Source organism: Sycon ciliatum, chromosome 9, assembly GCF_964019385.1.
Source record: "Sycon ciliatum chromosome 9, ocSycCili1.1, whole genome shotgun sequence".
NCBI lineage: Eukaryota > Metazoa > Porifera > Calcarea > Leucosolenida > Sycettidae > Sycon > Sycon ciliatum.
In genome coordinates, this window is record NC_088651.1 from 6,255,196 (window position 1) to 6,275,195 (window position 20,000).

The window sequence follows — 20,000 nt, forward strand, 5'->3', positions numbered from 1 at the left end:
CGCCGTGGTTGGCTACCACCCGACATCTCATAAATATTGGCAGTCTTACGACAAGCCAGGAAATGTTGAATAAAAAAATAAAAAAATGTCGTCGAGCAATCACCATTCTGCGAGAAAATATTGTATAAATTCCAGCAAAGATGGGAAGTGAAGTGTGTTGCAATCAAAATCCAGTAGAATTATTCTATTTTTGTTCCTTCACCCGGGTCCCAATTGTTAACAAGTACTTTCTCTATTCACACAAAGGATGTGTTAATCACTACTCCACTACATAGATACAGTAAAAGCTGGTGTAAGCGACCGCTGGGTTTAACGACCACCTGCTCTTAACGTCCGTTTTCCATGCACGGACAGTTCTACATAGAAACTGTGGGACCTGGTTCCAAAGACCACCTGGCTTTAACGACCGCTTTTGCTTGCACCGTGGGGGTGGTCGCTTAAACCAGGTTTTACCGTACATGGTTATCTGAAGGAGTGCATAGCCATTTGGAGCATACCTCCAGTTCAATACGATTGAACTCATCAAAGCATGCCCATGCTCCGGCCTGAGCTAGTCCCTTGAAGAACTTGCCCATGGCCTTGAAGTCCAGACCATCGGAGCAGTTGAACACTACACACTGAAACAAGAACAACAACAGAAATACAGCATTGGTTTGACTTCATCTACATGTACTTGCAAACACACTTCTAACCTGATTCTGTCAGACATGGATGATACAATATACGTTGTACAGTTATATACATAGTTCAATAAACGAAACATGTCTGGAGATTGAGTACCGTATTTCCCCGATTATATTATTATAGGTCGCACTCGATTGTAAGTGGCACCCCTATTTCCAGGTCCATGTCATACTATTTTCATATATTCACGTCAGTAGTATTATCAGCCTCGATTGTAAGTGCCACTCCCTTTGTTGGGCCTGAAGTTAAGTGTAAAAGGTGCGACTTATATTCGGGGAAATACGGTATTATGCTCCCTCGTCTCAGCTTGGTTGAGTACTCTTGCTGGTTAGCGTCAAAGCCATCTACCCTTGTGCAAACCTCGCAGTGCTTATCACAGTTAGAGTACTCTGTATATGACTCACAAGCCTGTGCTACCTACCTGCTTTGCAACAGCCTTGGCAAGATCTTTGCACGTCTCTGTTTTCCCTGTGCCGGCTGGTCCTTCCGGTGCACCACCAAGGTTGAGCTTCAGAGCTCCCATCAATGTTCTAAGCACCAGGACAGAAACAGTTTCAGGGTCAAGGTTTTTAGAATTAGAGAACAGTGCAGAAGAGCAGGTAAGGTCCAGGAAGGCATTAACTGGGGATTCCCCTCAGACTGTCTATGCCAGGCACTAGCAACCAAAAATTGATGTTACATGTAGCTTGAGTATAAATTCAAGTGAAAGCCAGACGCCCTACACGCATGATTCAGTAAACTGGCCTCGGCTCAAACTCACATTGAATAGCATTAGGAAGTGGGGATAGTATGAGCTGATTCAGAATTACTTACAAACTATTGGTTAGCACCCACTGGTGACTGTAAGGTATCTACAAATATCGGGAATGCTCCCGGGACAAAGCCTTGGTTCACAGCCAGGCTAGTATCTGCATGTACAGTAGACCCTGCCCTAACCGGACGCCCTTGGTGCACGTTAGATCCACAGCACTTTGGTGCATGCAAATTTGTCCAGTCAATACAGGATTCCGCTTGGTACAGGGTCCGGCGAACACAGGTTTTAGTGTAGTAAGCTGTAGCTTGGGTGCCCCTTAATGCCCAGCCACCCACCCTTCGCAGGACTTTGGAAGGAACATACCTGTAACATCGATCAGTGAGCGGTGTAATGACCAGGCGCCCAGTGTTACCCAGGTATTCGTAGCCATAGCGTAGACTAGTTGTGATCATGTGCACGTAGCAATCATCACGTTCCCAGTAGTAGCGCAGCTGACTGATCCACTGGAAATCTGTGATTGTGCTCACTTCATCCTTGGTCAACTTGGCTACAACATCACGTGCTGAACACACAAACACAGTCACGCAATTTTTATTTTTGGTATGCCACATTTTTCAATCTTGAAAAATCGGTACGAACTCTCAGGCTGCGTTTACACGACAACGCACGGCCAGTTTTCCGTTTTCAGTCCCGCATTTCTTTTTTCGTTTTCGTACGTTTACACGATCAAAGCCGATCCGAGGTGGTCTCCGTTTGTATCGTTTTCAAGCGTCTACGCGAGAGCAAAGGATCCGCCAAAGTACGTCATGTGCCAAGTGTTGCCGTGGAAGCACCAATCACACTCAAGTAATGGTAGAAAACAGGCACACAACAACACACGTCACATGACGAAAATTGTAAAAACAATTTTTTGGATTGTCTGATCCGTGTAAATGGCCGAAAACGAAACAAACGTGACGGAAAACAAGGCCAGCACACCGTTTTGACTGTTTACACACCCAAATTTATCCGGCAGAACATTTCCGTTTTCAAATTCTTCCACCTTGGCCAGCGTTTTGGTTTTCTTCTGTTTTGGTGTACAACTTTTACGTTTTGCTCCGCGTACCGTGTAAATGAACCATGGATCCGAAAGCACTTCGTTGCGTTTTCGCCTCCAGCGTTGTCGTGTAAACGCAGCCTAAAACACAATGCAAATGCCAGGAGGAACCGTTCGAGTGAACGTGATCTGCATGTTGAGGCATGTTTCTCCGAAGAAAAAAAGAAGAAAAAAGTAAGCGCCCAACGTGGGGCTCGAACCCACGACCCTGAGATTAAGAGTCTCATGCTCTACCGACTGAGCTAGCCGGGCTGCTTGATTCTAAAAAGAGATTAGTGCCCAGATTGGCTTGCACAAGGTAGACAATTTGTCACTACTAGTAGAGGTTAAAACACAGAGGCTGAGCTTTGTGATGTCTGGCTGTATAATCATACACACAGTTGCAAGTCCAATTTCCAGTTAGAAGATTACATTGCCTTATATACTCGCATACTGGCGGAATATATATGCATGGAAGGGATGTATAGAGTCAGGTTTCAATGGCTCATCATGGGTTTCAATGGCTCATCATGGGTTTCAATGGCTAGTCATGGGTTTCAATGGCTAGTCATGGGTTTCAATGGCTTATCATGGGTTCAAGAGGGACAGCGAGGTGTACAAGTACATGACTGTACTCATAATGCTCAAGAAGACTATAATGTATGTACTTTAGTCGTGGCCAAGGAAGTCCGACCCACGTGCCAATTTGGATTGGATTGGATTTTTATTTATAGTGGTGACTATAACAGACAATTGCCTAATAACAATAGACCCACTCGAGGGAAAGATGCAAAAAGATATGAATAATTAACATAGTAGACTACCGGTATTGGATAGGTGATCATGTTCGCATTTTGCATAGCTGAAAGTCATAATTACTAGCGTGAAAAAGCAAGGCATTGGGGTAACAGTTTCTTAAAACGGGCCAATAGCAGCGTCAAGGCTCATGAGACCCCTGCGGCCCTGGGATCGGTTTCGAGAACGTGCATGATGTACATGAAATGGAAACGAGGTGCTACTCTTGATTCTCGGGGTGGATTTCTTTGGCCACGACTGTACAATTCAACACAAACAAGTGCTCAGCTCCACCGGCTATAGGGACTTCCCCCAGCACTACCAACCCCCATACAGGCTCCACATACCATGCACATCGAGTACTGTCAGAGCACCCAGGGTGGTACGGTTTCCCTTGGACAACTTGCCACGCACCAGCTCGACAATGTCGTCAATTTGACGATTGCTAACCTCCAGATAGGCCTGGAGGACATGCGGTGAGTATGGAAAAAATAAAAACAATAACAATTCACGGTTTGTAGAGACCATTAGACTGAGTTTTTCACCGCCACCGACCTCAAAAATCAAGGTGCAGATGCAGCTTCTAAAGCGGTGGGTGGTGGGAACGGGATTTTCGGTCTTTGACCAATGAGTATAAACAAATAACTGCAACAAGAAACTGGCAACAAATACCCTTCCAATCAGCTATCCATTAGTCTTGCAACATCGAACTCGTGATATCTGTGGTCCTGACTGTGTTTAGTATATCAATGGCATTATGCGCACTATGTAACATTTTCATGCACGCCACTCCAGTTACGATTTGAAATGGAATGCAGATGAGCATGCATGCGCATGTGGGTATGTTTTACGCATGCGCACATGTCTGTGTGTGTGTGTGTGTGTGTGTGTGTGTGTGCGTGTGTGCGTGTGCGTGTGCGCGTTTGGGTGTGTGTGTGTGTGTGTGTGTGTGTGTGTGTGTGTGTGCGCGTGCACACGTGTGTGTGTGGGTGTGTGTGCGTGCACACGTGTGTGTGTGTGTGTGTGGGTGTGTTCGCTTCTTTTAGCTTCTTCCTTGAACGTACTTCAAGTAAGTTCCATAATTTTTCTGCAAGTTTCTCTCCTCCGTCCTGGAGAATTCTTGCTATTATGAATTGTATACTAGTATAGATCTCTGAATGCTATTCCGACCTGTTTGTCAGTCCATCAACACACCAGCAATGCAGAAGGCTACTCACACAGGCCCAGCGGAACTGATCCGGTTGGTCAGGCCATGGCCGGATACAAACGTTTTGGCTTCCAATGTGTGTTTACTGCTGAGGAGGTCATGTGTATACCCTCCATATCATACACAAACTGTATGAAAGTCATGTGACTACCCTCCATATCATACACAAACTGTATGAAAGTCATGTGACTACCCTCCATATCATACACAAACTGTATGAAAGTCATGTGTATACCCTCCATATCATACACAAACTGTATGAAAGTCATGTGTATACCCTCCATATCATACACAAACTGTATGAAAGTCATGTGACTACCCTCCATATCATACACAAACTGTATGAAAGTCATGTGTATACCCTCCATATCATACACAAACTGTATGAAAGTCATGTGTATACCCTCCATATCATACACAAACTGTATGAAAGTCATGTGTATACCCTCCATATCATACACAAACTGTATGAAAGTCATGTGTATACCCTCCATATCATACACAAACTGTATGAAAGTCATGTGTATACCCTCCATATCATACACAAACTGTATGAAAGTCATGTGACTACCCTCCATATCATACACAAACTGTATGAAAGACTAGGGTGTGGCCGCACCAATCAAAAACGTCTTCTGCAGGTCCTATTACAGTACAGTGATAGACCTGTCCTAGTGGATAGCAAATAGTGCGTACAGGACCTCGCACTTTAGCTGTGTGCGTACAGGATTTCATGCATCGGACACTTGTGCACTAGCTGCGCAAACTGTAGTGAGTATGTCATGTTGCTCCTGTTGTTTGTTGTGTCACTCGGTATTGACATAATAATATTAGAGATGTTTTGACTCCTTGTAAGTTTGAATCAGCATGAACGACAGGCGGAGGAGAGAATCTTGCAGAAAAGGTACGGAAAGTCGGCTTGGAGAAATGTTGCGCACGGTGGCCATGTCTGCATTGACTGCACTCTTGATTGGTCCATTTAAGATATACAGAACTTTAGTTGATGGAGGAAGCAAAGACAGGTGCTGCGACAATATAATCAAGTATATACGAATCCTGCCAGCAATGGGAATGTGGCTTGTTTTAGGAAACATGCATGGTTAACCTCGGATACTCACTGAAGTGGCCAGCAATGAGGAGTACAAACTATTTCTCCTGGCATAAATACCAGCAAGCCCAATGGCATTCTCAGGTTACCTGATGATCTTGTGTGTAAGCATGAAACTCAGAATAGCGCCAAACTAGCTTTGTGCCAGGTGCGTGCCCCGTATGGGTTCCTGGGTGCCCGGAAGCCCCTTTTTTTTCTCGCTCAAAATGCAGGATTTTGCTTCATTTTTTGAAAATTTTCCCCTGGGGAGGCCCCCGGAACCCCCCCCCTTGAAGGGCACCGGCGCACACGCCTGTGTGCCCTTATTGTTCTGGGGAAATATGTACAACGAGTCCTTGTTGAATTTTGGTCACAGCGTGTGGACGCGAAACCTACCTTCAATCCTCCCTGTTTCTGTATGGCTTGAGTCACTTCAGCGGTCCAGTACATTGAGGTGATGCATAGAACAACCTGCACACAGACAAGCATACCACCATACCGGTGTGAATACAATAGAGAGAGTATATCATACGGAGTGAATACACAGAGGGAATAGTGCATCAACGAGTGCAGTGAGATAATAATAATAATAATAATAATAATAATAATAATAATAATTTGGAAAGGATTGGGAGAACTTCAAATTCAAAGGATCAGTCGGGGAAGTGAACTGCCTGAAAAGAGAAAAAACGCCAGACCCACCAGGACTCGAACCTGGGACCCTGCTTGTCATGAGCAATGCTCTAACCACTGAGCTATGGGACCAGGCTGAACCTAGAAGGCGCTGACAAGTTTTTCACTCCAAAGGCAGCTCACAACACGTGCCACACATACTGATGGCACTTGGGTCTTTTTCCCTCCCCCAGGGGACCAACCACGGTCAGTTTCTGGAAACTACCAGAGGTGAAAGAAAGTGATTAAATTTGGAAAGGATTGGGAGAACTTCAAATTCAAAGGATCAGTCGGGGAAGTGAACTGCCTGAAAAGAGAAAAAACGCCAGACCCACCAGGACTCGAACCTGGGACCCTGCTTGTCATGAGCAATGCTCTAACCACTGAGCTATGGGACCAGGCTGAACCTAGAAGGCGCTGACAAGTTTTTCACTCCAAAGGCAGCTCACAACACGTGCCACACATACTGATGGCACTTGGGTCTTTTTCCCTCCCCCAGGGGACCAACCACGGTCAGTTTCTGGAAACTACCAGAGGTGAAAGAAAGTGATTAAATTTGGAAAGGATTGGGAGAACTTCAAATTCAAAGGATCAGTCGGGGAAGTGAACTGCCTGAAAAGAGAAAAAACGCCAGACCCACCAGGACTCGAACCTGGGACCCTGCTTGTCATGAGCAATGCTCTAACCACTGAGCTATGGGACCAGGCTGAACCTAGAAGGCGCTGACAAGTTTTTCACTCCAAAGGCAGCTCACAACACGTGCCACACATACTGATGGCACTTGGGTCTTTTTCCCTCCCCCAGGGGACCAACCACGGTCAGTTTCTGGAAACTACCAGAGGTGAAAGAAAGTGATTAAATTTGGAAAGGATTGGGAGAACTTCAAATTCAAAGGATCAGTCGGGGAAGTGAACTGCCTGAAAAGAGAAAAAACGCCAGACCCACCAGGACTCGAACCTGGGACCCTGCTTGTCATGAGCAATGCTCTAACCACTGAGCTATGGGACCAGGCTGAACCTAGAAGGCGCTGACAAGTTTTTCACTCCAAAGGCAGCTCACAACACGTGCCACACATACTGATGGCACTTGGGTCTTTTTCCCTCCCCCAGGGGACCAACCACGGTCAGTTTCTGGAAACTACCAGAGGTGAAAGAAAGTGATTAAATTTGGAAAGGATTGGGAGAACTTCAAATTCAAAGGATCAGTCGGGGAAGTGAACTGCCTGAAAAGAGAAAAAACGCCAGACCCACCAGGACTCGAACCTGGGACCCTGCTTGTCATGAGCAATGCTCTAACCACTGAGCTATGGGACCAGGCTGAACCTAGAAGGCGCTGACAAGTTTTTCACTCCAAAGGCAGCTCACAACACGTGCCACACATACTGATGGCACTTGGGTCTTTTTCCCTCCCCCAGGGGACCAACCACGGTCAGTTTCTGGAAACTACCAGAGGTGAAAGAAAGTGATTAAATTTGGAAAGGATTGGGAGAACTTCAAATTCAAAGGATCAGTCGGGGAAGTGAACTGCCTGAAAAGAGAAAAAACGCCAGAGACCCAAGTGCCATCAGTATGTGTGGCACGTGTTGTGAGCTGCCTTTGGAGTGAAAAACTTGTCAGCGCCTTCTAGGTTCAGCCTGGTCCCATAGCTCAGTGGTTAGAGCATTGCTCATGACAAGCAGGGTCCCAGGTTCGAGTCCTGGTGGGTCTGGCGTTTTTTCTCTTTTCAGGCAGTTCACTTCCCCGACTGATCCTTTGAATTTGAAGTTCTCCCAATCCTTTCCAAATTTAATCACTTTCTTTCACCTCTGGTAGTTTCCAGAAACTGACCGTGGTTGGTCCCCTGGGGGAGGGAAAAAGACCCAAGTGCCATCAGTATGTGTGGCACGTGTTGTGAGCTGCCTTTGGAGTGAAAAACTTGTCAGCGCCTTCTAGGTTCAGCCTGGTCCCATAGCTCAGTGGTTAGAGCATTGCTCATGACAAGCAGGGTCCCAGGTTCGAGTCCTGGTGGGTCTGGCGTTTTTTCTCTTTTCAGGCAGTTCACTTCCCCGACTGATCCTTTGAATTTGAAGTTCTCCCAATCCTTTCCAAATTTAATCACTTTCTTTCACCTCTGGTAGTTTCCAGAAACTGACCGTGGTTGGTCCCCTGGGGGAGGGAAAAAGACCCAAGTGCCATCAGTATGTGTGGCACGTGTTGTGAGCTGCCTTTGGAGTGAAAAACTTGTCAGCGCCTTCTAGGTTCAGCCTGGTCCCATAGCTCAGTGGTTAGAGCATTGCTCATGACAAGCAGGGTCCCAGGTTCGAGTCCTGGTGGGTCTGGCGTTTTTTCTCTTTTCAGGCAGTTCACTTCCCCGACTGATCCTTTGAATTTGAAGTTCTCCCAATCCTTTCCAAATTTAATCACTTTCTTTCACCTCTGGTAGTTTCCAGAAACTGACCGTGGTTGGTCCCCTGGGGGAGGGAAAAAGACCCAAGTGCCATCAGTATGTGTGGCACGTGTTGTGAGCTGCCTTTGGAGTGAAAAACTTGTCAGCGCCTTCTAGGTTCAGCCTGGTCCCATAGCTCAGTGGTTAGAGCATTGCTCATGACAAGCAGGGTCCCAGGTTCGAGTCCTGGTGGGTCTGGCGTTTTTTCTCTTTTCAGGCAGTTCACTTCCCCGACTGATCCTTTGAATTTGAAGTTCTCCCAATCCTTTCCAAATTTAATCACTTTCTTTCACCTCTGGTAGTTTCCAGAAACTGACCGTGGTTGGTCCCCTGGGGGAGGGAAAAAGACCCAAGTGCCATCAGTATGTGTGGCACGTGTTGTGAGCTGCCTTTGGAGTGAAAAACTTGTCAGCGCCTTCTAGGTTCAGCCTGGTCCCATAGCTCAGTGGTTAGAGCATTGCTCATGACAAGCAGGGTCCCAGGTTCGAGTCCTGGTGGGTCTGGCGTTTTTTCTCTTTTCAGGCAGTTCACTTCCCCGACTGATCCTTTGAATTTGAAGTTCTCCCAATCCTTTCCAAATTTAATCACTTTCTTTCACCTCTGGTAGTTTCCAGAAACTGACCGTGGTTGGTCCCCTGGGGGAGGGAAAAAGACCCAAGTGCCATCAGTATGTGTGGCACGTGTTGTGAGCTGCCTTTGGAGTGAAAAACTTGTCAGCGCCTTCTAGGTTCAGCCTGGTCCCATAGCTCAGTGGTTAGAGCATTGCTCATGACAAGCAGGGTCCCAGGTTCGAGTCCTGGTGGGTCTGGCGTTTTTTCTCTTTTCAGGCAGTTCACTTCCCCGACTGATCCTTTGAATTTGAAGTTCTCCCAATCCTTTCCAAATTTAATCACTTTCTTTCACCTCTGGTAGTTTCCAGAAACTGACCGTGGTTGGTCCCCTGGGGGAGGGAAAAAGACCCAAGTGCCATCAGTATGTGTGGCACGTGTTGTGAGCTGCCTTTGGAGTGAAAAACTTGTCAGCGCCTTCTAGGTTCAGCCTGGTCCCATAGCTCAGTGGTTAGAGCATTGCTCATGACAAGCAGGGTCCCAGGTTCGAGTCCTGGTGGGTCTGGCGTTTTTTCTCTTTTCAGGCAGTTCACTTCCCCGACTGATCCTTTGAATTTGAAGTTCTCCCAATCCTTTCCAAATTTAATCACTTTCTTTCACCTCTGGTAGTTTCCAGAAACTGACCGTGGTTGGTCCCCTGGGGGAGGGAAAAAGACCCAAGTGCCATCAGTATGTGTGGCACGTGTTGTGAGCTGCCTTTGGAGTGAAAAACTTGTCAGCGCCTTCTAGGTTCAGCCTGGTCCCATAGCTCAGTGGTTAGAGCATTGCTCATGACAAGCAGGGTCCCAGGTTCGAGTCCTGGTGGGTCTGGCGTTTTTTCTCTTTTCAGGCAGTTCACTTCCCCGACTGATCCTTTGAATTTGAAGTTCTCCCAATCCTTTCCAAATTTAATCACTTTCTTTCACCTCTGGTAGTTTCCAGAAACTGACCGTGGTTGGTCCCCTGGGGGAGGGAAAAAGACCCAAGTGCCATCAGTATGTGTGGCACGTGTTGTGAGCTGCCTTTGGAGTGAAAAACTTGTCAGCGCCTTCTAGGTTCAGCCTGGTCCCATAGCTCAGTGGTTAGAGCATTGCTCATGACAAGCAGGGTCCCAGGTTCGAGTCCTGGTGGGTCTGGCGTTTTTTCTCTTTTCAGGCAGTTCACTTCCCCGACTGATCCTTTGAATTTGAAGTTCTCCCAATCCTTTCCAAATTTAATCACTTTCTTTCACCTCTGGTAGTTTCCAGAAACTGACCGTGGTTGGTCCCCTGGGGGAGGGAAAAAGACCCAAGTGCCATCAGTATGTGTGGCACGTGTTGTGAGCTGCCTTTGGAGTGAAAAACTTGTCAGCGCCTTCTAGGTTCAGCCTGGTCCCATAGCTCAGTGGTTAGAGCATTGCTCATGACAAGCAGGGTCCCAGGTTCGAGTCCTGGTGGGTCTGGCGTTTTTTCTCTTTTCAGGCAGTTCACTTCCCCGACTGATCCTTTGAATAATAATAATAATAATAATAATAATAATAATAATAATAATTCGCGGGATTCGCGTTGGCATCGCTTGAATGTTCGGAAACACACAAACTAGCCTTCGCTTCCGCAGGCCACCACTATGCCTATGCCTTGCACACCTGAGTGGCGAATGCAGACCTCACAAGTGAGTCAGGGGAGAGTAGGTGAGTCTCTCAACCAATCAGTGAGATAATCATGATGTAAAAACTACGACTTTACGGCAAACGGGCCCCAAGGATATGATTTGTACTGACTACTGCATGTGCGGTATGACAGCCATTAGACACATAATTACTTCGAAGTATTTAAACTATGTTTTTGGATTCGTGACAGATTGATTAGAAGGCCATTCGCCCATACATCGGCACGTCTCCTTCTGACAGCCTCGTGTGCAAAGTAATACAGGTAACGATACAGCATGTAATGATGACTCCCGTCCGCCTCAAGCACACACACACACACGTACATACACACATACACACACACGTACGTACGTACGTACACACACACACACACACACATGTGCACGCACGCGCACACACACACACACACACTGTACTGTACTTGTTGCTTACTGCCAAAACTGGTCACGTGAGTCCCCCCGGGAGAGGGGAGAGAGACTCAAAAGGAATCTTGGAAAGATGACTCAATTGGTTATTGAACCGTCCAACGGCCGACACCCCTGAAATCCCCAAAACTCTGGGTGGACTTGAAAATGATCCCACTTATGGACTCACCACACCTCAGTAAGTGGGGTAGGACAAGGTGCAGAAAAAGGATTGACGGTATCAGGGTATCCGTCCCGGGATCCAACTGCAGTTACCCCTGCCCCCAGTGAAGGTAATACTTGCTACTAGTGTGGGTGGCTAAATCAGAGTGGATCTGATAAAAGCTTCACTAGCACCATTGATTACACAAGAGTTAATCTAGCCAGAAGCAGTCCATGGTTTACAGGTATGTTTACTTCAAATAGAAAGTATATGAACCCTGGAACCAACAAAGGTGACAAACACACACACACACACACACACACACACACACACACACACACGTACACACACACACACGTACACACACACACACACACACGTACACACACACACACACACACACTCACTTCTGACTATCTCTTACCTGCCCCGGCCATGTCAAGACCCACTTGCTACGATCGGTGTCGGCGTAGGTTAGCCTAGACTCTGCCGTGACAGCCCTCACACTGTCAATCATAGTGTGTTCAACCTGGAGTAGCCATTTCTCTACCATTCCCTACACAGCACCACAGTCAAGTAACAGTCATAAACATACAAAAGTTATGCAATAGGCCCATTGTGCATTGCCAAATATGGAAGGCATGAGCAATGCATCCGAGTACGATAGGATCAACAGTGCGCTGTTCAACACCCCAAACGACCATGCCCAGGTGGCTGCGTGGAGTTTTGGCTGTTCAAATTACGTCATTGCCCAGTGGGCTTATTAATGTCATGCTCTTGAGCCTGCGGATTCACTTATGGGCATGTGGAAAACAGCGCGAGGTGATGGATTCGCTTTTGAGAGCTAAGAATACAACACAAGTTCATGGCTGCGCTGCGCCTTTGCCACTCCATGTAGAGCATCTTAGCTGATGATGTTATCTCCTACAAACCATCTCAACTGATGATATTATCCCATAGAAACCATCACAGCTGTTGACATAATCCCATACAATGCATCTTAACTGATGATGTAATCATCATGCAAGCCATCTCAACTGCTCATGTAAGTAGCATCTCAACTCATGAAATTGTCCTTGAAGTAAAATATATTGTATTTTCCGGAGTACAAGCTGTACTGGAGTATAAGCCGCCTCCAGATGTTGGGTCATGAAATACAGACATCTACCGGCCTGTATATCGTCATACATTCTTCCATCGTAGTATAACCCATTCTGACCTTTTTTAGGTGAATTAATAGTTTTAAAGTGTGGCCCTCATAGGGCACACAACCAGTGCCACTTACAATCGGGGAACTACGGTACTATTAGTTTAGGTCTCAGACCATGCAGATATGCACTTCTTTGTTGCTATTTCAGCAGAAGACTGTTTATGGGGTCGCCCTGTTTGCAAACAAGTCTAGTGATACGGCTGATGAATAACAGGTTCAGGGGCGTAGCACAGGTTCAGGGGCGTAGCACGCACACAGTCTGTGGTGTGGTGCCCAGGTGCCAGAACCACATCTGTGGTGTGATGACCATGTACCACCGGCAAGCTCATCGTCACCATTTTGCCTATTACGACTATGTAGTACCTTTGATGACCATTTTCTGGTGTGGTGACCCCCGGACTATGCTGACTATACACAAGCTAGGCGCCCGAGGTCACCTCTATACCTCATCACTGGCTTACCTTGGCTTCAGCTGGCACAATTGTGTTCGTGAACGGTACGGTCTCTGACTCCGCACTGACCATGCCCTTGATCTCCTGATCATCATTGAACTGTAGCTTATTGATGCCTAGTTGGGTAGAGATAATAATTATCATTACGTACATACACATACATGAACATGCACGCCCGCACAAACGCACACACAGACAGACACAGACAGACACAGACAGACACAGACAGACACAGACAGACACAGACAGACACAGACAGACACAGACAGACACAGACAGACACAGACAGACACAGATAGACAGACAGGCAGACACGGAAAGGGTATCAGTAACTGGGTCATCAATTCAAGAGTCTAGATCTAGAGTGATGCCATATACATAGCAGTGATCGACAAATTGTTAATGTCGAGCACACAATCAAAAAGCGGGAAAGCAAAGGGATCCAGGCAACCATTCCGAAAGCCATGTACTTCAGTAACACTTTCTCAATGTGATTTTCAGGTCTAGTCCTGCTACTACTACCAGCCATAACAAACAAACAACAAAACAGAGGCAGATGACCAGTACCTTCAAAGCATTTCTTCAAGTGCGGTTGTACACGGAGCGGATCTTTAGTCTCCGACAAGATCTCCAGAAGCTCGTCATTCGACAAGAAGAAGAATCTGCAGGAGAAGAAACCATTCGCAGTCATCATTCTCGTGAACGTTTCCGATCAGAGCACAAGTAATAAATTGTGGAGCCCCTTACCCTATTTCCTCGATTGTAAGTCGCATCCCCATTTCCAGGTCCCTCTCATACCATTTTCATATACTTATTCACTTCAGGAGTGATCAGGCTCGATTTTAAGTCAAACCTCCTTTGTTGGCCCTGAAGTTGGGAGTAAAAAGGTGCGACTCATATTCGGGGAAACACTGTAATTTCCACCAATATCGTGTATTAACTTAAATGCACATAAAAATCTACAGTTGTAGTGGTTGTGCCCACTCTGTTGATATTTTCTCCGTGCATTACGATAGGAATCAAGAAAGGTTGGGAGGGGCAGGGGAGGGGGGGGAGGGGGGGGGGTGATTACACCAGCAATCCAGTGAATTACAACCTGTCCCCGGAGGTGCAATCAAGTCAAAGAGTTAACTTACCTGGCAAAATACAGGCGTTTCTTCTCCAGGTAGTCATTGAGTCCTTTCTGAATCTCCTCCAGTAAGTTATTGGAGTCATTCAGCTTCTTCAGCTGGTTGGGAAAGCCAGTAGCCGCAAGGGCATGAGAATCTTTGATCTGTGATCAAAAGCACGCACAGAAGTTCACACACACAGAAGTTACAAGTACACACACACACACACACACACACACACACACACACACACGCACTCTCGCACGTACGCACACACACCCAGCAGTATGAACTCCGACAAAGCTGTAGCCAAGGCTACAGATTGACTTCCTTTTCCAGTTGAAATATGCACCATCAAAGCAGGGTCAGGTGGCTGGGCCTGTGGGTGGTTCCTGGATCCCGACCAACTTAGGCTAATTCAGCCGATGCAGTACCAAGGACACTTCATCATCCCTTCATCATCCCTTGTCAATCGGGAAGTTCAATAGTATTACTGATTTGACTGTTGCCTCAGCTAGCACAGCTAGCACAGCTAGCACAGCTAGCACAGCTACTATGCTTATAACAGAAATATTTCTCTGCTCGGGATGGATAGGTAGATACGTTGAAATGTTGGAAAAACTTAAAGATACAGCAGGCGATGATAGTGATGCTGCGCTTACCGCTTTTGTCATCATGTCCCTCCAGTTCTGGTCCACCACACCAAACTTGCGACCCTCCTCCGGCATCTGCTTCATGATGTCCTCGGAGCTGAAGATGGGCTCCAGATAGAGCCAGGTTGCTTGAACCTGAGAATCCGAGCAGCGGAGCACATTGGAAAAGAATGACACATTCTCTATCTCTTTCTCTGTCCCACCGTGCACTGTCCTTGAGGAAAGTGTGAGGAATGTTCTGTACATGTAACTGATATTGTTCTGTTAGAGACTTGAAGAAAACCTGAAGAGGAATAGCATAACTCCCCTGTAGCCTTATTATTGCCATAGTAAATCCAAGGGTACACAGCAGGCGCGTGCCCCGTATGGGTTCCTGGGTGCTCGGAACCCCCCCCCTTTTTTCGCTCAAAATGCAGGATTTTGCTTCATTTTTTTAAAAATTTCCCGGGGGAGGCCCCCGCAACCCCCCCCCTTGAAGGGCGCCGGTGCACGCGACTGCACAGTCACACTAAGTCCTTGGCTACACAAAATATACTCCAGTCTTTCCAAAATTTATACTAAGTGTTAGGTACCTCCTCCCGTACCTTTTCTAGCTGGCCTGCATGCACTTTCGTACTCACCTTTTGTCTCCTTTTGTTCCGTTGGCCTGGGTAGCTACTTGCGCGCCCATATTTGCCATAGCTACCCAGGCCCTTTATCTTGCCCTTCAGACTTGATCTCTTCCTCTCTCTTTTCTCTCTCTTCAATGTAGTCGTTTCGTTCGTCTTGGTCTCTTGTCTCGTCGTCTATAATAAATGCCGTTCCCACTAACTTGTTCCCGTTGTCAGTCGTCCTGTTTCGAACTCAACATAAGTATTAAATTTGATCCTAGAGGGTGATGGCGTTCCCACGGCGGATGCGGAAAACTCGCCTTCCAGCCGAGTCTCACGCAAACCGTGAAATTTTATTTTTATTAAATTTGAACTCGGATCTTGTTACAGTCGTGGATAGTTGCTTCATAACTCGTTCCCATGTGTTTTCTTCTTCTATTTTACATATCAAGGGGAATTGTGTGTCAGTATCGCCGAAGTCGCACCAACCTCTTCTTCATATATTTTACATATTGAATTTGAATTTGGAAATACTGGAGATGTTTTGTGTGTAACCAAGTACTTAGTGCGACTGTGTGTAACCAAGTACTTAGTACGACTGTGTGTAACCAAGTACTTAGTGCGACTGTGTGCGCTTGGATTTACTATGGTCACCAGGTACATACTGTGTATAGTGTGCACACATTGAGGATCAGACAAGAATGGAAATGAAGATAATATCCAATATTAGACAGTTCATAGACCATGTTAAATGTCATGCCACGTTGTAGGCTCGCTCGCCTCTTTTGCTAGCTTATCTCGCCGCTCTCCACCATGGTCAACATAGTGATAGATTTCACCCCGCTGATGCATTCTTTTCTTCGGATTATCATATTCTTTCCTTCTTTCTTTCTTTTTCTTCTCTTGCCATGGCTGGCTAACGCCTCCTTTGCATTGGCTTCTGCCATTGGACGGTGAAATAAAAAAAATAAAAAAATAGAATCCAGCAGCATACTAGCCATGTCAAGTACTCACCTTCAGCCAGGCATCCACAATGTCTTGCATCGACACAAGCTTCTCCTCCCAGGCCTTGCATTCCTCCTCGATGGGCTTGATGAACGGTGAGCCACGGATCGTCTGTGCTTTGACGATGTGGTCGTCTAGCAACACCTGAACGTCATCGATGGCTGACAGGATTGATACGCCCTGGGGAACGAACATGCAGCAGTGAAGAATACAGGATAGCATAGGAAAAGAGAACTTGGATGAGTCGCAGCAGGGTCTGTAAAGGTACACACTTTGATAGGGCAGCTGCCCGTACTAGAGGACAGAATATAAAAGCATGTCATTTCTAATTGAGCCACACTGCATTTGGACACCAGCTCTCTCCAGATTCCAGGCTTAGGGAGTTCTGTATGTAGCAAGTTTGCATGTAGGTACGTTTCGCCTCACAATAATGGATCGTCATCAGCATCACTTCATTTGATTTGACATTTTTCTGAAGGAAATGTTGGCAACCAAAACACCGTGATCATTACTCCAAAACTCTTTGAGAAGTGAGCTCAAAACCATAGACAATTCTTTCTCCATCACACTTGTTCGTATTCAAATGCGCCGCCAGTAGTTGCATGATTCCCCTCGGCTAAAAGGCTTGTTACCGACTCACAGTGTCACGGTACGGGATGAAGGTGAACTCCATGTCGATCCATTCGGCCTTCATCTTCTCCATGGCCTTCTCCAGCGAGTGTTCCTTGCTTGCCGATGCGCTCACTTCTTCAAGTCTGCACACGGCACAAGATGCATTCACTTATTACAGGATTCAAATTTGTTAACACTCAGACAGTGTGAAATGTAATGGAATACACCTATAAAAAGTCTGATGTTGAGCCAATATTATAGGTAAAGAGAAATGACAAATAAGTGGACTGTTAGTCATGACTCGTAACTTACTGGTCCTTTCTGAATACGCTCACACTTCAGTCATCCGAACACTAACGTTACGGGTACTTCGGTCTACCGGGCACCCGTTGGGCAAGTTTGAGTGAAAATATTACTACTCTGCTGTCACTTTTCGTGGAAATAGTGACGCCATATATCATATCCATGGCCTTTTCCGCATAAAAATGTATGTGATTCGGAGTTATGGACACTTCGAAGATACGAATTTCTTCCCAATACAGGTGGAATCCTGATAATTCGAATATGGCTTAATTCGAACATACTGCTTAATTAGAAGTTTTTCCAGGACCGATTTCTATCAATACGATTCCCACATAAAATATTCTGATAATTCGAACCTCGAACTGGACATGTCCGGTTAATTAGAAGTCCCACAGATTCCACTTACATAGAAAATGTGTGGGATTTGTGCTGATAATTCGAAGTTAGCAAAGTGTAATTCGAAGTTCACTGTACACTGTACTGGTCAGTTCAGTTTGCACGAGCAGGCTTTGCCGGTCAGTTCAGTGTCCGTAAAATTTGTGTCTAAGGTCCATAGCGCAACTGTGCGTGACCATGAGAGCATTTTGACATACATATTATGTTGTGGGTTCATGTTTGGATAATTAGAATGTCTGGATAATTAGAAGTTTTTTCCTGGCATTTTAAGGTTCGAATTATCAGGATTTCACCTGTAACAAGATAGCGAAGAGATAAGGTATAAGAGAGGGAAGAGGTGTATGTATGAAGGCATAGAGAAAAGCATGTAGCAACACATCGACTTACTTCTCCACGTGCTTGCCAAGACCTAGTTCTATCATCTGTGACAGAGACGTGTCGGCTTCAGGAGTTATATCCTGTCCAACCACTTCGCTCATCTGAACAAACACGACAAGGGGAGACAAACATATGCGCAAATATTCTCTCACCAAAGTTAATATACAGTCCGTATCGCCTATAAGGTTGGCGGCTATAGTAATATACCGGATATAGTGATCAATTTCTCAAATTCATTTTCATTTGCCATAACTAAGTATACACAGTTATCACGTATAGTAATAATCGCCTATAGTAATATATCGCCTATAGTGATCCAATTCATATTTCAAAAGACCTTTATTACATTATTTTTGCATCGGTTATAGTGATTGATGTAAAATCAAGCGATGTTAGAGGAGAACAGGGTGTTACTTCTTCGTGAAGAACTTGTCCAGTGAGTGTTGTTTGGTGAGTTTTGCTCGTACAAGTTGCCAAAATATGCCTCCATCGTGAGGAAATGCTGATTTTCTGTGTCAGGAGCTACAGCCAGCTACATGACATTGTACATGTGTGTAGTGCGTATGTGCACGGCGCGCTGAGTCGTTTGACACCCCACTCGCATATATTGCATGCAGTATCGGTCATAGTAATATATCGCTTATAGTGATAAAATGCTCAAAATCAAACACCAACGCTATAGGCGATACTGACTGTAATACAATTAGAGGACAGTTTTCATACCTTACAGTTGAACAAGCTGGTTTCACAGCTCAAAGTTATTGTATGTTCGGAATTTCGGGCACGACTCTCACAGTCTGTTTGTGAGAGGCAATAAACCAGGGTTGGGTACAAAGATCTTACATCAAACCCTGGTTTGGTCCTTCTGAAAAAAGCGATAGTAATAGCTGCGAATTCAATTGACAGAATGACCCTGCCCATCAGCTACTGGGTGCTGTCATGCAAAACCGTGAGAAGTGCACCAAGACAAAAATATTATCAATATGGACCACTAAAGCTACATCATAGAGCCATCGCCACTCATCAGGACATTGTAGAGAAATACACAAACAAGGAAGGTCGAGGCAGCTCGAAGCTGTCTAATGATCGCTGAAATGTGTAAAACTTGAAGTAACAGTTGCACAGCCTTTCCCCTCCGTTGTGTATGCTAGTGATATACATGTACGTGCTGGGAAACATATGCCGTTTTCCAGTGTCTGTCCTTCAAGCCTGGACTACACACAGTCTGTTAGAGATATACACGTATGTGCTGGGTGACACATACCCTCTGCCAATGTCTGTCCTTCAAGCCTGGATTGCACAGAGTCTGCAATAGAGGCAGGTGAGGCTTGAGCTTGTCGAGGCGTACGCGAATGCTCTCCGCCACACGTTTGGCGGCCGGTAGGTCCGAGAATGTCTTAGCCAGTTTCATCATCAATCGCAGCATGTTGCCGTGTTCTTCCTCGATGGTTTCATAATCCAAACGGATGAATGGTCCTGAGTAACCCACAAGAAGGACACGCAAGTACAGACCAGCATGAAGAATGGCCCAGGAAAGGAACGACAGTATGTGCGAACAGCCTGGCAGTGGGCAAGTATGCCATCAGGATATGAAATAAAACGGCCGATGAAAAGTCGATGACGATGAGAAAGAAAATAAGGGCAGGGAGAAATACATATCGCCTTCGGCCTTTTTCGATACGTCATCATTGCAAAATAGAGCTGACAGAAACACAGTCTTCATTTCTTCTGCCGAAGTCAATCAATGAAATATCCTACTTCAAAGTATCTATTCTGCACAGTGTGAGAAAGA

The 20,000-nt window shown here is 45.9% G+C and overlaps 1 protein-coding gene and 1 non-coding gene across 2 annotated transcripts in view; both read right to left on the reverse strand.

Moving 5' to 3' along the window:
- Window positions 1-20,000, reverse strand: part of LOC135825092 (dynein axonemal heavy chain 3-like) — a 107,812-nt gene that overhangs the window by 57,056 nt on the left and 30,756 nt on the right. Inside the window, exons 22-35 of the mRNA XM_065337830.1 lie at window positions 19,473-19,684; window positions 18,218-18,309; window positions 17,160-17,274; window positions 16,529-16,699; window positions 14,934-15,059; window positions 14,299-14,435; window positions 13,730-13,824; window positions 13,172-13,278; window positions 11,925-12,056; window positions 5,999-6,073; window positions 3,656-3,770; window positions 1,802-2,000; window positions 1,106-1,214; window positions 498-617 (exon numbers count right to left, since the gene is read on the reverse strand). Of these exons, the coding sequence (XP_065193902.1) occupies window positions 498-617; window positions 1,106-1,214; window positions 1,802-2,000; window positions 3,656-3,770; window positions 5,999-6,073; window positions 11,925-12,056; window positions 13,172-13,278; window positions 13,730-13,824; window positions 14,299-14,435; window positions 14,934-15,059; window positions 16,529-16,699; window positions 17,160-17,274; window positions 18,218-18,309; window positions 19,473-19,684 (1,805 nt within the window). The remainder of the gene's footprint in view (window positions 1-497; window positions 618-1,105; window positions 1,215-1,801; window positions 2,001-3,655; window positions 3,771-5,998; window positions 6,074-11,924; window positions 12,057-13,171; window positions 13,279-13,729; window positions 13,825-14,298; window positions 14,436-14,933; window positions 15,060-16,528; window positions 16,700-17,159; window positions 17,275-18,217; window positions 18,310-19,472; window positions 19,685-20,000) is intronic.
- Trnak-cuu (transfer RNA lysine (anticodon CUU)) lies at window positions 2,714-2,786 on the reverse strand. Its single transcript has one exon. It is a non-coding gene; the product is annotated as a tRNA-Lys (tRNA).